Below are 17,257 nucleotides of genomic sequence, written 5' to 3'. Positions count from 1 at the left end.
CTACCGAAAAAATTGTATTTTTTTTTCCTTTATAGGATCTGCTATTACCACATAGTGACGTAACTCATAAGCTACATTTAAATATATAACAACAGCGATCGTTTAAGTGATAGGAATTTTATTCGATCTCAAGGCAAATAAATTGTTGTGTTGATTTAGATAAAGATGTTTTGCTATACTTGGCTGAAAACAATATTATAAATTTTTCATTTAAATCATTAAATGCTTAGGTTTCAAATCGAATTCCTTCATGTGCACGCAGTCTACAAAAAATAATAATCTACAAAATTATCAATACCAAATCTATTGTGAAATTAGGAAGCTATAACTAAACTTTAGAATTTTAATCTACAAATAAACATAGGTACCAACATTCAAGGAATAGGTAGGTAAGGAGCCTGAAAATTTTGTAAAATGAAAAATACGGTGGATGAGCGCGATCAATATTTAATTGATGAGACCATTTATGACGTACTAGAGGTCCCGTAGTAGTCGAAATTCGACTATAATTAATTGACATTGTAAGTTTGTACACTATTATGATTGTAATTTATACTTCTATAATCACAAATTTCGCCAAGACTACACTATAAAAAATATTAACAAAGACAAACAATATTTAATCTATTCTCAATTTGACAACAGACGCCAAGAACAAAAGTTTGACAATAAATAGTATGCATGCGTGTGTGCGTCAAATACATGGTATGTAGTGTGTGTAATGTTTTCTTTATTGATTTAATGTATCTTTTATGCATTGTTTTAAAAAAATATTAGCTTTGTGCACTTCTTCTCTATATTCTCTATAAGTGTGGAAAATTTCATACTCCTCCGTCCGCGCATTTTTCGTAAAAAGGGATACAAAGTTTTTGCTTGACGTATTAATATATAGATTTCCACTTCGAAATTAAGAAGTAAAGTAATATTATACAATATAAATATTTTTCGAACTAGCCAACCTGAAGCCATCTCCTAACAGTGCAATGAATAATGTTGACAAAGATCTGCTATGACTTTCTGATTTAATATAGTTATAGTAGTAATAATAATTCAAATACTTTTAGTACGCATCCAAGAAGAGGCATATAAAATAATTATCTTCGTCTCTTCTATATATTGAAGATTGATCTATGTATTTGTTTCCCAAATGACCCCGTTGAACCAGGACTTTCTTGGAAACCAATTTACTCCTCGTTTGAACAATGCGTTATATGATAATATTAACATTACATTGTTGAAACTAGATTAATGAACCTCTTATTCAGTCACAATTGTTTAACATCATCCGTCATGGTTGCTGCAGGTGATTCTAGTTGAATACCAACACGTAACACGATTATATAACAGAAAGACCATCTGCGAGTCTGTCTATTAGTCACGAATGCACATGGTCGCGCTTGTTGGTCAAACAGAGAACTGTGTCAGTACGGACAGTTGCGAGCGCTCACGTCACAGATTACGTTGTTTGCCGTTTCCTTACATTACTAGGTTCAAGGGAAGCCGGCCAGAACGCCGTCTCGTTCTCTCTATTAATAGATTAAAGCGTCTATTCAGCTGTTGGTTCTCAGTGCAGATGTGTACGGTGTCGCGAACGACCTGGGTCCGCGTTACTCCCGGCTTTTTTCCCGGAGGAAAAGCGGGCGATAAAGAAAAATGCGCGAGGGCAAATTTTTGTATTTTTACTTTTTTCTCGCGCCCACGCCCTTATTCACTGCACCCCCCACAGTTCGAGTGCATACTTGTGTAACGGTTTTCGAAATCAAGTCGTCAAATTTAATATAGTGATGTTCAATAATGATCATGTACTCAAATGTAATCAGTGCGCCGACTAAGTAACTCGTCCGACTTAGCGTTCGCGCGTTTATTCACGCTTTGAAAACAAAATTGACATTGATGCTATTTTCAAGTGAATGCCGGATTGTTTCGCGACTGGCGTCATGCCAGTGGTTTAGGAACAGCTGACTGTAAACAAACAAATTAGCAGATCAGCGAGAGAAGTTTAAAAATTTACAATCATTTCCTAATACTAAAAATATGTGAAGTGTTGAGTGATTTTCAAAAAAATGGCGGGTGACGACGAATCGAGTGATAGTGACGGTCCTATTATAGACGACAACGTAATACGTATTCAACTTAAAAAAAACTCACAAAGAAAATGGGAATTGCGAACCCGTAATCTCTCGCCGGGTATACGATTTCCAACAATACAACTTTTTGATTGCGACGGAAATCTGCTCGTCGAGACGAATGACGAAAATGTGTCTATCAAAAGTTTCGGTGAAAATTCTTTGAAGTCTAGTCAGTCGTTACGGGAGAAAGACTTTCGGCACGTCATCAACAGAAACACAATCAGAAAGCACAATTCGATAGCCGGAGGAAAGGTCTACACCCGTGTATACAGGACGCCTGTTTTGATCAGTGATAATGACAAAAGTGATAACAATCGTTACATCGTGCACGACAGTAACAGTATCGCCAACATTCCAAGTAAACTCGCTGTAAATAACAACTTTTCTAATTTGCAACCAAATAGCCTTGACAACTCCCCATTTCAGTCCGGAGCCCTTAGCGAAGTGAGCAGCTACAAAAGCTCCGACAACGAAACTTGCGACGATTTAAATCAAATATTCAATTCGGTTAAAGAACAGTCGAGAGGAATCGCAGAAAACAGTGCGCCATCAGCGAGCAGTTTTAATTATTCATCAGTATCGTCTCTGAGCGAAGCCAATGAATCGGCAAATGCAAATTCGTTCAGTAAAGAAAATGAATGCAGTCTAGCGATACACAAGTCGAAGTCCTTCAGCGAACACGCATTCAGAGACGTTAAACAAAACGAGGTGCAAAGATCAAAATCGAGCATTACGTACAAACCTCCTCGCAACAAGGTGTCTTTCTTGAATACGTATTTAAAAAGCGTACGCGCTCGAGTCACCCCGAATACAAATTGGTTTACTTTTCCCCGTAGTCGAACAATCGAATCCAAAAACTCTAGTGCGCAGCTGAAACGATGTGGATCCCCGAAATCCAATTCGCGGACAACGCAGCCGATTTTCAAAAAAGGCGAAAGCGGCACTGATTACGAATTTATAAATATTTCGACTGACGTCGCGGCGTACTGCGAATTGAAAAAACGACTGAAAATGTACAGACGTGGCGTATCGGAAATCGAAACAGGGCAAAGTGGGTTTAGTAAAAGGCGAAGGCATTCTGTGGGTGGGATGATACGGATCGCCCGCACTTCGTCCTCCGAGAGCGTGGATGAAGCTGACTTGGTACTTAACCGTTTGAAGAGAAGGATACTCAAGAATAAGTTGAGGGAGAAAAGGCGGAGTTTCGGAGCCAAATTTCAGTTCAGTAAGTGGTTAAGGAAAAATTGTGTATCTAAAGTCCGTTTTTCTTCCATTTCGTTTTTTGCACATATAAGTACGCTAAACCACTATACTATAGACCTCTCATCATCACAATAACTCTTGAGAAAGTGTTGGTGAGTAATAATTGATAGATTTTTACTTTGAAATAGCAATTGATAGTCGTCGGTTGATTTGAAATTGTGTTTTTCAACCAACAACAATAAAAACTAAATAATATACCTACTTACCTTAGAGCGTTGTCCTTTTTGAACAAATCCTAAGTAAACATTAATTGACTAACTTAATCCGTGCAAACTTTCCATTCACTACGATCGAAATATTAAACGAATTAAGCAATTTGTGCTCACTGAATCCGAAAATTCATAATCTAAGTTAAGATAAAGGGGCTATTGTTATGCCGAACACTCTTGGACCGCATCCGCGAGAGCGTTTAAATGGTCGTGACGTCATTCCCATTTATCTCACCCCAAAGCTATAGCGGTGTTTTTTAATTTCATACATTTTGACAAATATTCAACGAGACAAAGGGCTATCTCCTGACAGTTTTTAATTAGGTTTAAAAATGGAATACAGTAGCGCTTTTTTTCTTTCTTTTAGTTGATACTAGCGACCCGCCCTCGCTTCGCTTCGGAAACTGTAATTTAATATTGATTTCTCCATTATTTAATGTATGTTATTATACATATAAACCTTCCTTTTCAAACACTCTATCTATTAAAGAAAGCCGCATCAAAATCCGTTGCGTAGTTTTAAAGATTTAAGCATACATAGGGATGTAGGGATACTTTGTTTTATACTATGTAGTGATAACGACATCAGGGATGCAAAGACCTGAAACTCTAAAAATTAAATCCATCAATAATAGTCGACATTAGTATTTTTTTAATGCTTAGATGGGGGTACAAGCTCACGGCCCACCGGTTAAGTGTTTATCGGAGTCCATAGTACAACGTAAGTACCGCCACCCACATTGAGATATGAGTTTTAAGGTTTCAGTATAGTTACAACGGCTGCCCCACCCTTCAAACCAAAACGCACTACTGCTTCACGGCAGAAATTAGGCAGGGTGGTGGTACCTACCCGTACTCACAAGAGGTCCTATCACCATTAAATACGCAAAATATAATTTTGTGGGTTCGATTTTTATTAGACGATGTTATTCCTTCACCGTGGAAGTCAATCGTGAACATTTGTTAAGTACGTATTTCATTGGAAAAACTAAGTAACCGTCTGCGAGATTCGAACACCGGTACATCGCTAGACATACGAATGCACCGGACGTTTTATCCTTTAGGCCACGACGACTTTATAATGCCTTTAAAATTATTTATATGATATTTTTCGTGTATCTCAGGAATGTGGACAAGATAGGACTATTATAACAAATTACATTATTATTTTAGCAACGTTTCGGTCTTTTATTAGACCTTCATCAGGCATCTGAAAATTACACATAATTGATAACCTACAATACAAAAAACAACAATTGTCCAAACTACCATATTTACCATAATATGAATTTAAATAATCTCTATCATACACTGCACAATTGTCTCAGACATCAGAGACTAATACAAATCTACAAAGCCACTAAATTATTTAATTACTATTTTTTGATTCCGGAAACAAAGCCAACACGACACATAAAATTGCTAATTGCGTGACAAAGGTTAGCCCACTATTGAAACTTCAGTACATAGACTATACTTTACAATATTTTATACTAGCGCAAACCTCGCTAAGTATCAAATTCAAATATATCTGAAATGAAGGTTATTTTTTTCTATTAGATTTATACTCTTTTAATATATCATTATATAAAATACTTAAATTGTTAGTGTCTGTTCGTTTGTTCACAGTATCATTAGTTTTTATAAAGATCATTTCACTAACATTACGTTTCCACCAATTCATTTCTTTATCCAAGATTTCTATCTTATCAAACTTAAAATTATGATGTTGGTCAAAGTGGTGGGTTGCTAATGCTGTTTTATTCTCTTTTAATATATTAATATTTTTACAATCATAAATGTGTTGTTTTACTCTATTACTCAAATACTGCCTAGTTTGTCCAACATAGCATAAGTCACACGAACAAGGTATTTTATACACTATTCCAGTTTGTTGTTGTTTATTTACTGGACCTTTTAACTTAGAATATCAGTAATAATATGAAATGTATTTTATCATTAAATATTGAGGATCATCCTTTTAAGAAGATGTCGGATAGATTGATTACGGGTTTTCAAGGTTCGATATTGAGTCTGGAGATAAAGGTGACACTATGGAAATTAGAGCAACAAAATAAACGGATAGTAGACATGGAGGATAAAGTTAAAGGTTTGGTCTCAGAACAGTTATTTAGAAGATGTGTGGTAATGATCAACAAAAGATATGAATATAATTTTAATAAGATAAAAAATACCAACATTAAAAAATTTGATATATTAATTAAACAAAAAATAAACCGTCATACATTATCAAGCAAGAGTAAACATATTTACAATTATACAGATGTACAGCTACCAACTGAAGTAGAAATGATATTGAACTTAGAACCTAAGTTTGGTATAGAAATAAAAGAAAAGTGGAAGGTGATACCAACTGTGATTAAGGATTTAGAATTTGGAATTGAAGCTGTACAGTTGGATGATTGTAACGATGAAGGAAAAGATATTATTAAGAATAATTTGAGATCTAAAGCGATTAATGTAATTTCTAACTATTACAAAAAAACAAAAACAAAAAAAAGAAATGATAGACTAAATCATACAGTATTAATAAAAAATTTATATATTACTCGAAAATTTCTAAAAGAGAGACCGGACTTAATAGTTGCAAGAGCGGATAAAGGGAACACAACAGTGATAATGTTAAAAACTGAGTATGACACTGAAATGAGAAAGATGTTGAATGACAAGGTGACATATAAATTACTGAAAAAGGATCCTACAAATAAATGGCAAAAAGTTGCAAACAGTTTAGTGAACAAGTTAATAGTAGCAAAAATTGTTGAGGAACAACAAGGTAAACATCTGAAAGCAAAGTATACTGTTGCACCCAGGATTTATGGTTTGAGGAAAACACATAAGGAGACTTGTTGTTTGCGTCCAGTGGTCAGTTGTGTTAATTCCCCGAGTTACAGCCTGGCACGGTTCCTACATGAAATACTGACTCCAGTAATTGAGAAGTTTCAATATAATGTAAAAAATTCATTTGACTTCGTGACATTTAGTAGAAAGGTTAGCTTACCGAAGAATTATGTACTGATTTCATTGGATGTAGTGTCATTGTTCACGAATGTACGTCGTGACTTGATTCTTAAAGTAATTGAGGAAACTTGGGATAACATGAAGCATTTAGTAAAAATTCCTAAGAGTGTGTTAGTTGACCTCATTACGTTTTGTTATGATTCAAGTTACTTTGTATATCAAGGAGAGTTCTATGCACAAACGGAAGGCAGCAGTATGGGAAACCCTGCAAGTCCAGTCATAGCTAACATTGTTATGAACTATGTCATCGATCAGATATTGAAGATTCTACCGTTTGAAATTCACTTCTTAAAGTTATACGTGGATGATACTATCGCAGCCATACCGGAGTCGGAAGTAAATAATATCTTAGAGTTATTTAATAGCTTTGACAATAATATACAATTTACCATGGAAGTAGAAAAGGATGATAGTTTATCTTTTCTAGATGTGTTAGTCAAAAGATCAAATGATAAATTGATAACTGATTGGATTGTCAAACCCATTAGTTCAGGTCGGCTATTAAATTGGAATTCAAATCATCCTCGGTCTCAGAAGATAGGTATGATAAAAGGTTTACTTGATAGAATGACAAAGTTAAGTAGTAGTGATTTTTATGAAATTAATTTTAGTAAGATTCGTAACATATTGTTGAATAATAATTATGAAATACCATTAGTAGACAGTGTTATAAATAAATTTAAAGAGAACTTAAATAATAAACCAAGGAGTTTGGTCAACTCAAATAATAATAACATTAGATATTGTCGGTTTCCTTATATAGCAGAATTATCACATAAATTAAACAGAGTTTTTATAGGAACTCATGTAAGATTAGCATTTTATAACATCTTGAGAGTTAATTCAATCTATTCTAAGTTAAAAGATCCAGTAAATAAACAACAACAAACTGGAATAGTGTATAAAATACCTTGTTCGTGTGACTTATGCTATGTTGGACAAACTAGGCAGTATTTGAGTAATAGAGTAAAACAACACATTTATGATTGTAAAAATATTAATATATTAAAAGAGAATAAAACAGCATTAGCAACCCACCACTTTGACCAACATCATAATTTTAAGTTTGATAAGATAGAAATCTTGGATAAAGAAATGAATTGGTGGAAACGTAATGTTAGTGAAATGATCTTTATAAAAACTAATGATACTGTGAACAAACGAACAGACACTAACAATTTAAGTATTTTATATAATGATATATTAAAAGAGTATAAATCTAATAGAAAAAAATAACCTTCATTTCAGATATATTTGAATTTGATACTTAGCGAGGTTTGCGCTAGTATAAAATATTGTAAAGTATAGTCTATGTACTGAAGTTTCAATAGTGGGCTAACCTTTGTCACGCAATTAGCAATTTTATGTGTCGTGTTGGCTTTGTTTCCGGAATCAAAAAATAGTAATTAAATAATTTAGTGGCTTTGTAGATTTGTATTAGTCTCTGATGTCTGAGACAATTGTGCAGTGTATGATAGAGATTATTTAAATTCATATTATGGTAAATATGGTAGTTTGGACAATTGTTGTTTTTTGTATTGTAGGTTATCAATTATGTGTAATTTTCAGATGCCTGATGAAGGTCTAATAAAAGACCGAAACGTTGCTAAAATAATAATGTAATTTGTTATAATAGTCCTATCTTGTCCACATTCCTGAGATACACGAAAAATATTTTATAATAATTATGGACGACAATATTGATAATTATTTATATGAATTCAAAATGTTGTCCACCACTTATCGCTGAGAACTATTTCATACGCTCTAGAAAAGCCGCATAAAGGAATCAATTTCAGATCATAAAAGACGTAGAAAAAAATGTTTATCTGAAAATGCAATTTGGATAATCGCGGTTCCAGGCGATAAAGATGAGCTATGCTGCAATCGTCTGTGGTGGGATATCAAAAGAAGATAACTAGATCATAACATAAATCCTCACAGCATTCACCATGGAAAATACCATGAGAGAGAAGAAAAGAGAGACCACCACGTCTCACCCTAGATCATGTTAAAGAACCCCACGGTTGTACGACCTTTTTAATCCATTGTGAATTGAAACTACCAAACGGTCTATTTCTCTTACCAAATAATATAAGAAGAGACGCACACGGCATGAGCAACCCGTGACCCAGTTCGTAGTTTGGTATAATTGTATACATAATGCTATATTAAATCATACCAGATACATCCGTTAACACACATAATTGCGCTATACATCCAGAGGTATTTTCTTCCCTGTAGTCTCAAGCATCAAAATGAAGTCCCCGCAGCAGTGTTCGTAAAAATTTACAAGTGCCTCTTCAAATAATAACGAATTACCATTATGTAGGTCGTCCGTAACTGACAGCATTAAAAACACATCTGAACCAAATGATGGATAAAAAAGTAGTTTCTCGTTATTAGCTATTAACTTAGAGACTACATTGTCACATCTAAGGCATAATTGTAACATTGTAAATCATAATTAACTAAAATTTGATTTACAATGTTATTCCTTGCGCCTTAGAGAGGGGTATATAACCTAAGCCTAGCACCTTTCGACAAAGCGTCACGACGACTCGAGAACCCTCTCATCATGGCCGCCGGTAACTACATTCCCGATCCTTCGGACAGAATGGAAAGCAGTCGACGTCGCCCAAAACACGTCATTTCGGATCCTCCCGATCCACTAACGGTACTTTTAGGTACCTCAAGCACCGGTCATCGTTCTCGTTGGACCCGTCGCTTGCGATGAAGGGCTCGGCGAGTAAATTAGCCCACAAACACAGCCCACTGAGTTTCTCGGCGGATCTTCTCAGTGGGTCGCGTTTCCGACCCGGTGGTAGATTTTGCGAACCACGGCTCTTGCTAGGGTTCGTGCTAGCAACGACGTCAGGTTTGAGCTCCGTGAGCTAACCTACTAGTTAAGGTTACGCTCATAGGTTACGCTGTAAGTTAAGTTTAAGTAAAAAAAGTTAAGTGATACTGGACAACTGCCATAGACAGTGCCACTACAATCTGAATACTTTTGTCATCCAGACTGAAAATACAAATTCGATACCTCAATTGGATTGAAGTCGGAGTCACTGTACTACCTCAAAGCAAAATTTAATTAAAATTTTCGCTAATACAACCATACCATGTTACATTTCGAATAAATCTGACTAACATTATAGAGCGCCATCTATAAATCAAGCATTAAACTAATTTCAACTCAAGTTAGAAAATGCGAACTTCAACTTGAACCTCTATAGGTTCTCAGGCTATACAACGCACTCTCGTGGATTTTTGTGACATTACATAGTGATGTTGTTTGACTGGCTCTGATTTCATAACTTTTTGTTTATAATAAAATAGTAAAAAATAGCAAAATGATACTGACTTGTTAACTCTTTAAAAATAAATAGAAAAATTAAACAATCTACGATGTAACATATTGTCATAGAACAAACCCGTTGAACATTTTTGGCTCGTTTCATCAGAGGTCAGTACCATCGCACCACCGTCATATCTATTTCTGCCGCGAAACAAATCATGCGTTCCGATTTGAATAGTAAGACAAAGGTTTTCCAAATCAATTGAAACTTCGATTTAAAGTCTCGAGATGGGTGCTGGAGTTCATCTTACGATGGTTACGAGCTGCATAACTGCTTGCTAGTGGTTATTTAAGAAACAACTCGATTACACATCTGTACAAAAAAAAATATCGCTATTTTGCGTGGAATTTATCCAGGTTTATTTTCTAGTACTAACTGGCTGTTTGCAATTAAATTTGAAATTGTATTCAATTGTATTAAATTCCAAATTTGATTGCCAAATTAACAGCCAACAGTGAGCTTGAAGTATTTTTGTTGTAAAATCAATTTTTTTTTCCTTCCTAAGCTGATAGCCTTGGGAGGCTATTTCAGCGTAACCGTGGCTAGTAGGTGAGCTCACGGGGCTCAAACCTGACGACGATGCTAACACGAACCCTAGCAAGAGCCGTACTTCGCAGAATCTACCACTGGATCGGAAACGCGACCCACTGAGAAGATCCGGCGAGAAACTCAGTGGGCTGTGTCTGAGAGTTAATTTACTCGTCGAGCCCTTCGTCGCAAGCGACGGGTTCGACGAGAACGGTGACCGGTGCTTGAAGTACCTAAAAGCACCGTTAGTGGATCGGGAGGATCCGAGATGACGTGTTTTGGGCGACGTCGACTGCTTTCCATTCTGTCCGCAGGATCGGGAATGTAGTTACCGGCGGCCACGATGAGAGGGTTCTCGTGTCGTGCCGCATTTTTTTTTTTTTTTTTTTTTTTTTTTTTTTTTTTTTTTTTTTTTTTTTTTTTTTTTTTTTTTTTTTTTTTTTTTTTTTTTTTTATTGCCTTTGTAGGCAGACGAGCATACGGCCCACCTGATGGTAAGTGGTCACCGTCGCTCATGGACGTCAGCAGTGCCAGGGGCAGAGCCAAGCCGCTGCCTACATCGACTGCTGCATCGACGCCGACTGTAGATACTTACTGATGGACTCTAAGTCCAGGTCGTCATGGAGGTCGACGTTCCTGACGAACCACGGGGCTCCGACGGCTATCCTGCAAAAACGGGATTGGATAATTTGAAATGATTTTAGGTGAGTGCAGGCCGCGTGAGCGAACACTACACTTGCATATGTCATGACGGGGCGTATGCAAGTTTTGTAGAGTGTCACCTTATTTCTAAGGGACATTTTACTTCGCCTGCATATCATCGGGTAGAGACGTCCTGGAATGAAGGCGGCACGGTCGCGTACCGTCTTGATGTGAGGGCGGAATGTCATCCTACTGTCGAGGGTGACGCCTAAATATTTGACCTTCGGGGCCCACGGTATGGGCTGGTTGAACATCGTGATTGGGCGAATGGAGGAGGCGGAGGTGTCGACGCGCCTAGTCGGGACAGGGATGCTCAGCGTGGTGTTCGGAGGGCGACCCCTTTTGAAGAGCACCGCTGTGCTTTTCGTGGGGTTGTAAAATCAAAACACTCCGTGTTCGCAGTCGCAATCCCTCATGAAATTTAGTAAGATATCTGAAAAAAAACAAGTACATACATAAAACCGAATATTTAGAAGTCATTCGAAACATTTCTAATGATTGAACGACAAACTTATAGACATTGATTCAGCAAAATTAAGTAGATTAAAAGTTTAAGTCATATTCATAACACATTTCTGCCTCGCCATATTACCTGTTCTATCTTGTAATTTGAAACGTACCTGCATACGTGACAAATATAATCACCTAAAATGCATTGTAAATTTGTTTTGTGCACAGTTTCGTATGGCACAAATTACCAAATCATCACAAACCCTATATATTTAACGCAACGAAAATTCTTATAATCAAAGCGGCAACTTTAACCCAAACAGAAAAAGGTTTTATTTAAGCTACATAATTTTATTTCAGACTTATGAGGGTATATTAAACGTTGAGAGGCAATATGTTACCTCGAAGCGAGCATCACGATCATCATTGAGTCCTAAATGCTCTAAATGCCACAAAATGGCATCTCATTGGTCGAAAATTACGTTCTATAAGACAAAATCACCAGATACAGTTCTGCATCCACAGATTTCTACAAAACAATTAAAATGATCTGAGAAGGTCGTGGTTATTTAAATCCAATTTTAAAAATAAATTATCTATCAATAGATATAATAATATACCTAGTCAGGTCATAAATTCTGTCACATGTTTAATGTAAAATAATTGAAACAAGTTTATTCATTATGTAACCATTCATATACCAAAATGAACTTAACAAAACAAAGATTCTTATGACACTAAAGTTTATTCAAAATGACCTCCGCGATTTGGAATACAGGCCTTCAATCTGCGCGGCCAGTCGTCTATCGCAGCACGAACGAGGTCCATGTCAATATCGGCGGCTGCCTTAATCAAGGATGTCTTGAGTGACTCCAAATTGGGATGAGGCTTTGAGCACGCCTTTTCCTCCAAGTGTTGCCATATCTTGTAATCTAACGGATTCAAATCTGGACTGCCAGTCTTCGTGCCGGATGAAGTCGATTTCACGCGCCGCCAGCCAGTCTTGTGTGCTCTTCGCTCTATGAGCTGGCGCCGAATCTTGTTGGAATACCCAGTGCCTGTTATTGAACATGGTATGAGAAACAGGTCCCACAGGACTGTATTTTGATACACAACTGCATTCGTTTTTACACCTTTCTCACAAAAATGTACCTCTGTTAAGCCCCAATAAGAAACTCCCAACCATACCCTTTGTCGCATTTTTAGGTACTGTGATCGCAATTTTCACAATTTTACAGTGATTTTTTTAATAATGTGAGATAATAACAGTGCAATAGCACTGTTATTTGAGTTATATTTCATTTGTGGTTACGATTAATAAATCGTAACCACAAATGAAAGTAATAATAATTGTTAACTAAGTAAAATAAATTAATTTTTGACGAGTTGACGAGTTGCTTAAACTATGGTTTATAAAATTTATGTCAGTCAACTTTGACACTCTGCGTTGGAAAAAAAAAGTACTAAATGCTGGCACTAGCGGCTGGGTCTTGTTGCCGGAGCTAGCGGCTGGTGCAAGTTGCTGGAGCTAGCGGTTGGTGCAAGCGGCTGGAGCTAGCGGCTGGTGCAAGCGGCTGGAGCTAGCGGCTGGTGCAAGCGGCTGGTACTAAATGCTGGAACTAGCGGCTGGAAATAGCGGCTGGGGCTTGTTGCTAGAGCTAGCGGCTGGTGCTAGTTGCTGGAGCTAGCGGCTGATGCTAGTTGCTGGAACTAGCGGCTGGAGCTAGCGGCTGGTGCAAGTTGCTGGAGCTTGCGGCTGGAGCAAGCGGCTGGAGCTAGCGGCTGGTGCAAGCGGCTGGTGCAAGCGGCTGGAGCTAGCGGCTGGTGCAAGCGGCTGGGGCTAGCGGCTGGTGCAAGCGGCTGGTGCAAGCGGCTGGGGCTAGCGGCTGGTGCAAGTGGCTGGACCTAGCGGCTGGTGCAAGCGGCTGGAGCTAGCGACTGGCGCTAGCGGCTGGTGCAAGCGGCTGGAGCTAGCGGCTGGTGCAAGCGGCTGGAGCTAGCGGCTGGAGCTAGCGGCTGGTGCAAGCGGCTGGTGCAAGCGGCTGGTGCAAGCGGCTGGTGCAAGCGGCTGGACCTAGCGGCTGGTGCAAGCGGCTGGGGCTAGCGGCTGGGGCTAGTGGCTGGGGCTAGCGGCTGGGACTAGCGGCTGGTGCAAGCGGCTCGAGCTAGCGGCTGGTACTAAATGCTGGAACCAGCGGCTGGGGCTTGTTGCTGGAGCTAGCGGCTGATGCTAGCGGTTGGGGCAAGTGGCTGGTGCAAGCGGCTGGGGCAAGTGGCTGGTTTAAGCGGCTGAAGCTAGCGGCTGGAGCTAGTGGCTGGTGCTAGTTGCAGGAGCTAGCGGCTGGTGCAAGTTGCTGGACCTTGCAGCTGGTGTTAGCGGTTGGTGCAAGTGGCTGGAGCTAGCAGCTGGTACTAAATGCTGGCACTAGCGGCTGGGGTCTTGTTGCCGGAGCTAGCGGCTGGTGCAAGCGGCTGGAGCTAGCGGCTGGTGCAAGCGGCTAGAGCTAGCGGCTGGTGCAAGCGGCTGGAGCTAGCTGATACACAACTGCATTCGTTTTTACACCTTTCTCACAAAAATGTACCTCTGTTAAGCCCCAATAAGAAACTCCCAACCATACCATGAGCGAGGATGGAAAATGACCTCGTTGGACAAGCGGAATACGGTTGCTCGCTTCTTCACTACTGTGTGCGTACACCTTATCATTTTGTTTGTTGTAGCTCTCTTCTACGGTAAAAAATTTTTCATCCGAAAAAAGAATTTCCCGATATTTTTTTCCCGCGTACCGCTTCAACAAAGCGCGGCATCTCTTCAGTCTCAGGTCCATTAGACGAGCATTCAAACGATGTCCTGTTTTTCTTCGATATGCCCGAAGCCCTAAGTCTTCATTTAACACCCTTTTCACCGTGGTTCTGCTTAACCCTATCTGAAGGGCCAACAGTTTCTGCTTACGTTTGGGATTTCTTTGAATTCGCGCCTTCACAGCTTTTATCACTGCTGGAGTCCTAACAGACCGAGGGCGACCACTTCTTGACCTGTCATCTACACTAAAGTCTTCATTGTATCGTTTCATGGTACGATAAACGAATCTTTTGGTTATATTCAAAATTTTCAGTATGTTAAAAATTTGAATTGGCGCGTAACCGCAACGATGCAGCGCAATAACTACAACACGGTCTTCTTTAAGCGTCCACTCCATATTTAAAAATGAGTAAAATTCTAAAAGTATACATATTTTTTTTCATGAACAATTCGAAATTCGAATTCAATAAACTTTTTTGTGGCCAGCATTCTAAAAGAAAAGTTTTTACTGTGTGACAATACTTATGACCTGACTAGGTATAGCGAGATCAAGTTGCAAGCTGTCGGAACAGGTGTTTTTTGTGTTAACTCCACGCGAATATAAATTTTTGCGTTATATTGTGTGGCTGTAAAAAAAGCGGATCTTTATGCTATCGTGTAAGCCATCACCTGCTTCTCTGAAATATGTACATAGTTGATATATTATGAGTTCTTAGAGTTTACAGCTTGCGAAAGTTGCCATTTTTAAGTAGCAGTGGTGTTAAGAATAAAACGTCCCTATGGACTCGTATCAAGCTATGCGACATTGAGGTTGTACAAATACCGTAGGGTATATGCCTCATACAATTTACGGCCCACAAGCCCACTGAGTTTCTCGCCGGATCTTCTCAGTGGTCGCGTTTCCGATCCGGTGGTAGATTCTTCGAAGCACTGCTCTTGCTAGGGCCAGTGTAAGCAACACTCCCGGTTTGAGCCCCGTGAGCTCACCTACTAGTTCGGTGAATCTAGAATAACCCCTCGAGGTTACTAGAACAGGTATGAAAAAAAATATTAAATTTTGTTCGAAGCAAACACGTGCTAAACACGTGCTTAACACGCCGGCATGACTGCAATAATAATATGGATAGTACAGTTTTATTATAAAATTAACCCTTAATATTTGATAATTTGCGTAATTACTGGCTACAGCACATGTAAGCCTACACGGGCAAGTACAAACATCCTGCCTATTTCTGCCGTGGAATAGCCATTTGCTTGCAACCTTACACAATACAATTCAAAGTTCGGCTGCATGTCTCAAGGTGGAATGCTGGTATGACGTTGTGTTGGTTAGGCGATCGGGTGTACACAGAACATTTACACAATAAAAAACATAGTTAATCCACTTCCCAATAAAATTCAATAAAAACTGCATAAAAATAGCTAATCCACTTCCTAATAAAATACATTGATGTGTAATCACGTCACAACCGAATGACCGATTCTTTTTTTTTTTATTCGGCTTATGACCAATTAACATCAAAAAATTCCAGAAACAGACCAATTTTAACATGAACAAATTACATATAATACATTTTTCGCAGAATTCATGTCTGGAATGAAAATTTAGAAATCAATTTGAATGGATCGTCGGAAAAACCATTTTTGCGATTCTGAAAAAGCTTTGTAGTCGCCATCCAGCCACTCATTCGTTTTTCATCGGTATACCATAAATCTAAGTAATTACTTCCTCTCTTTCTCTCCAGTCGTTCTCGAAACGAAAACCGGAGAAAAAGTGACTTTCTTTGGAATTCTCCGAAATTTTGGCTCGAGTCCAACACAGTGATGTCTGCAGCTCAACGCTTGTCTGCACTTTACGAACATCTGAAATACGTAACTGTTTGATAACCGTAAATAATCGGTGAATATGTTTTTTTTCATTAAATTTAATGAAGCATTTAATATTTTATGTAGTTTCATTCATTAGGCATCCACAAACAGGAGCAGAGATCTAGCGAAAAAAAAAACTCCGTTATATTACGGGCAGCACTTGATCTACAGCCTAAATATAAACGCGATTCTCAGTTTGAGGTCAAGGTCGTTTACGAGCGACCGACGCTAGCTGCGCTTAACTAACAAAAAAAAAATGACGTGACACGTTTAGACGCCGCTGTCGATTTAGGAGCATTAATTCGTCGGCGTTTTTATTAACGATAATTTTCATGGAGGAGTGTGTTTGAACAGCTTAAAAACAGAAACACATGATTCAGTACGTACGATTCAGTACATGCGCAGAGCCGGCACCGCGAGTCAATATCCTCCCACCCCAGCGCCGACGCGCCGCCATCACGCCGTACTTCATAGCAGAAATACCATAACCAGACAATTGTTATTTTTAAGTTACCTCAATAAACAAAAGTAAATAACTTTTATTATTTATAACTTAACAAATACCAAAAAAAAAGCTTAGGATATAATATATGTTATGTTGGCTATAGTGTGAAAATGATATACTTGCTTTGCCAGATAGGCAAATTTCGAATCCCATCATAGTACCATAAACACAAACTCGAAAGAGTACCCCGTAGGCCATGGACACTGCCACAAATTATTTTTCATTAAAAATGATTGACTTTCGGTCTTCTCAATAGAAATTCTTGATAACAATAGACTTGCTCAATTATTGCGATCAGTTGCTTGTCGTCCTTTTTTTTTATTGCTTAGATGGGTGGACAAGCTCACAGCCCACCTGGTGTTAAGCGGTTACTGGAGCCCATAGACATCTACAACGCAAAT

The 17,257-nt window shown here is 38.4% G+C and overlaps 1 protein-coding gene and 1 long non-coding RNA gene across 6 annotated transcripts in view; one reads left to right on the top strand and one right to left on the bottom strand.

Moving 5' to 3' along the window:
- The first annotated feature begins 1,488 nt into the window (after positions 1-1,488).
- LOC101743084 (uncharacterized) overlaps positions 1,489-17,257 on the top strand; it is a 128,752-nt gene continuing 112,983 nt past the window's right edge. For all 5 annotated transcript variants that reach the window (XM_062671388.1, XM_012693248.4, XM_062671387.1 and 2 more), the window contains exon 1: positions 1,489-3,354. In XM_062671388.1, the coding sequence (XP_062527372.1) occupies positions 2,064-3,354 (1,291 nt within the window). In that variant the 5' untranslated portion in view covers positions 1,489-2,063. The remainder of the gene's footprint in view (positions 3,355-17,257) is intronic.
- Positions 4,709-5,506, bottom strand: LOC134199824 (uncharacterized). Its single transcript, XR_009974465.1, has 2 exons — positions 4,880-5,506; positions 4,709-4,811 (listed from the first exon to the last, which is right to left on the bottom strand). It is a non-coding gene; the product is annotated as an uncharacterized LOC134199824 (long non-coding RNA).

Source organism: Bombyx mori, chromosome 12 (genome assembly GCF_030269925.1).
Source record: "Bombyx mori chromosome 12, ASM3026992v2".
In the NCBI taxonomy this organism is placed as follows: Eukaryota; Metazoa; Arthropoda; class Insecta; order Lepidoptera; family Bombycidae; genus Bombyx; species Bombyx mori.
The sequence above is the reverse complement of the archived record's forward strand: the minus strand, read 5'-3'. Positions and strand labels throughout refer to the sequence as shown.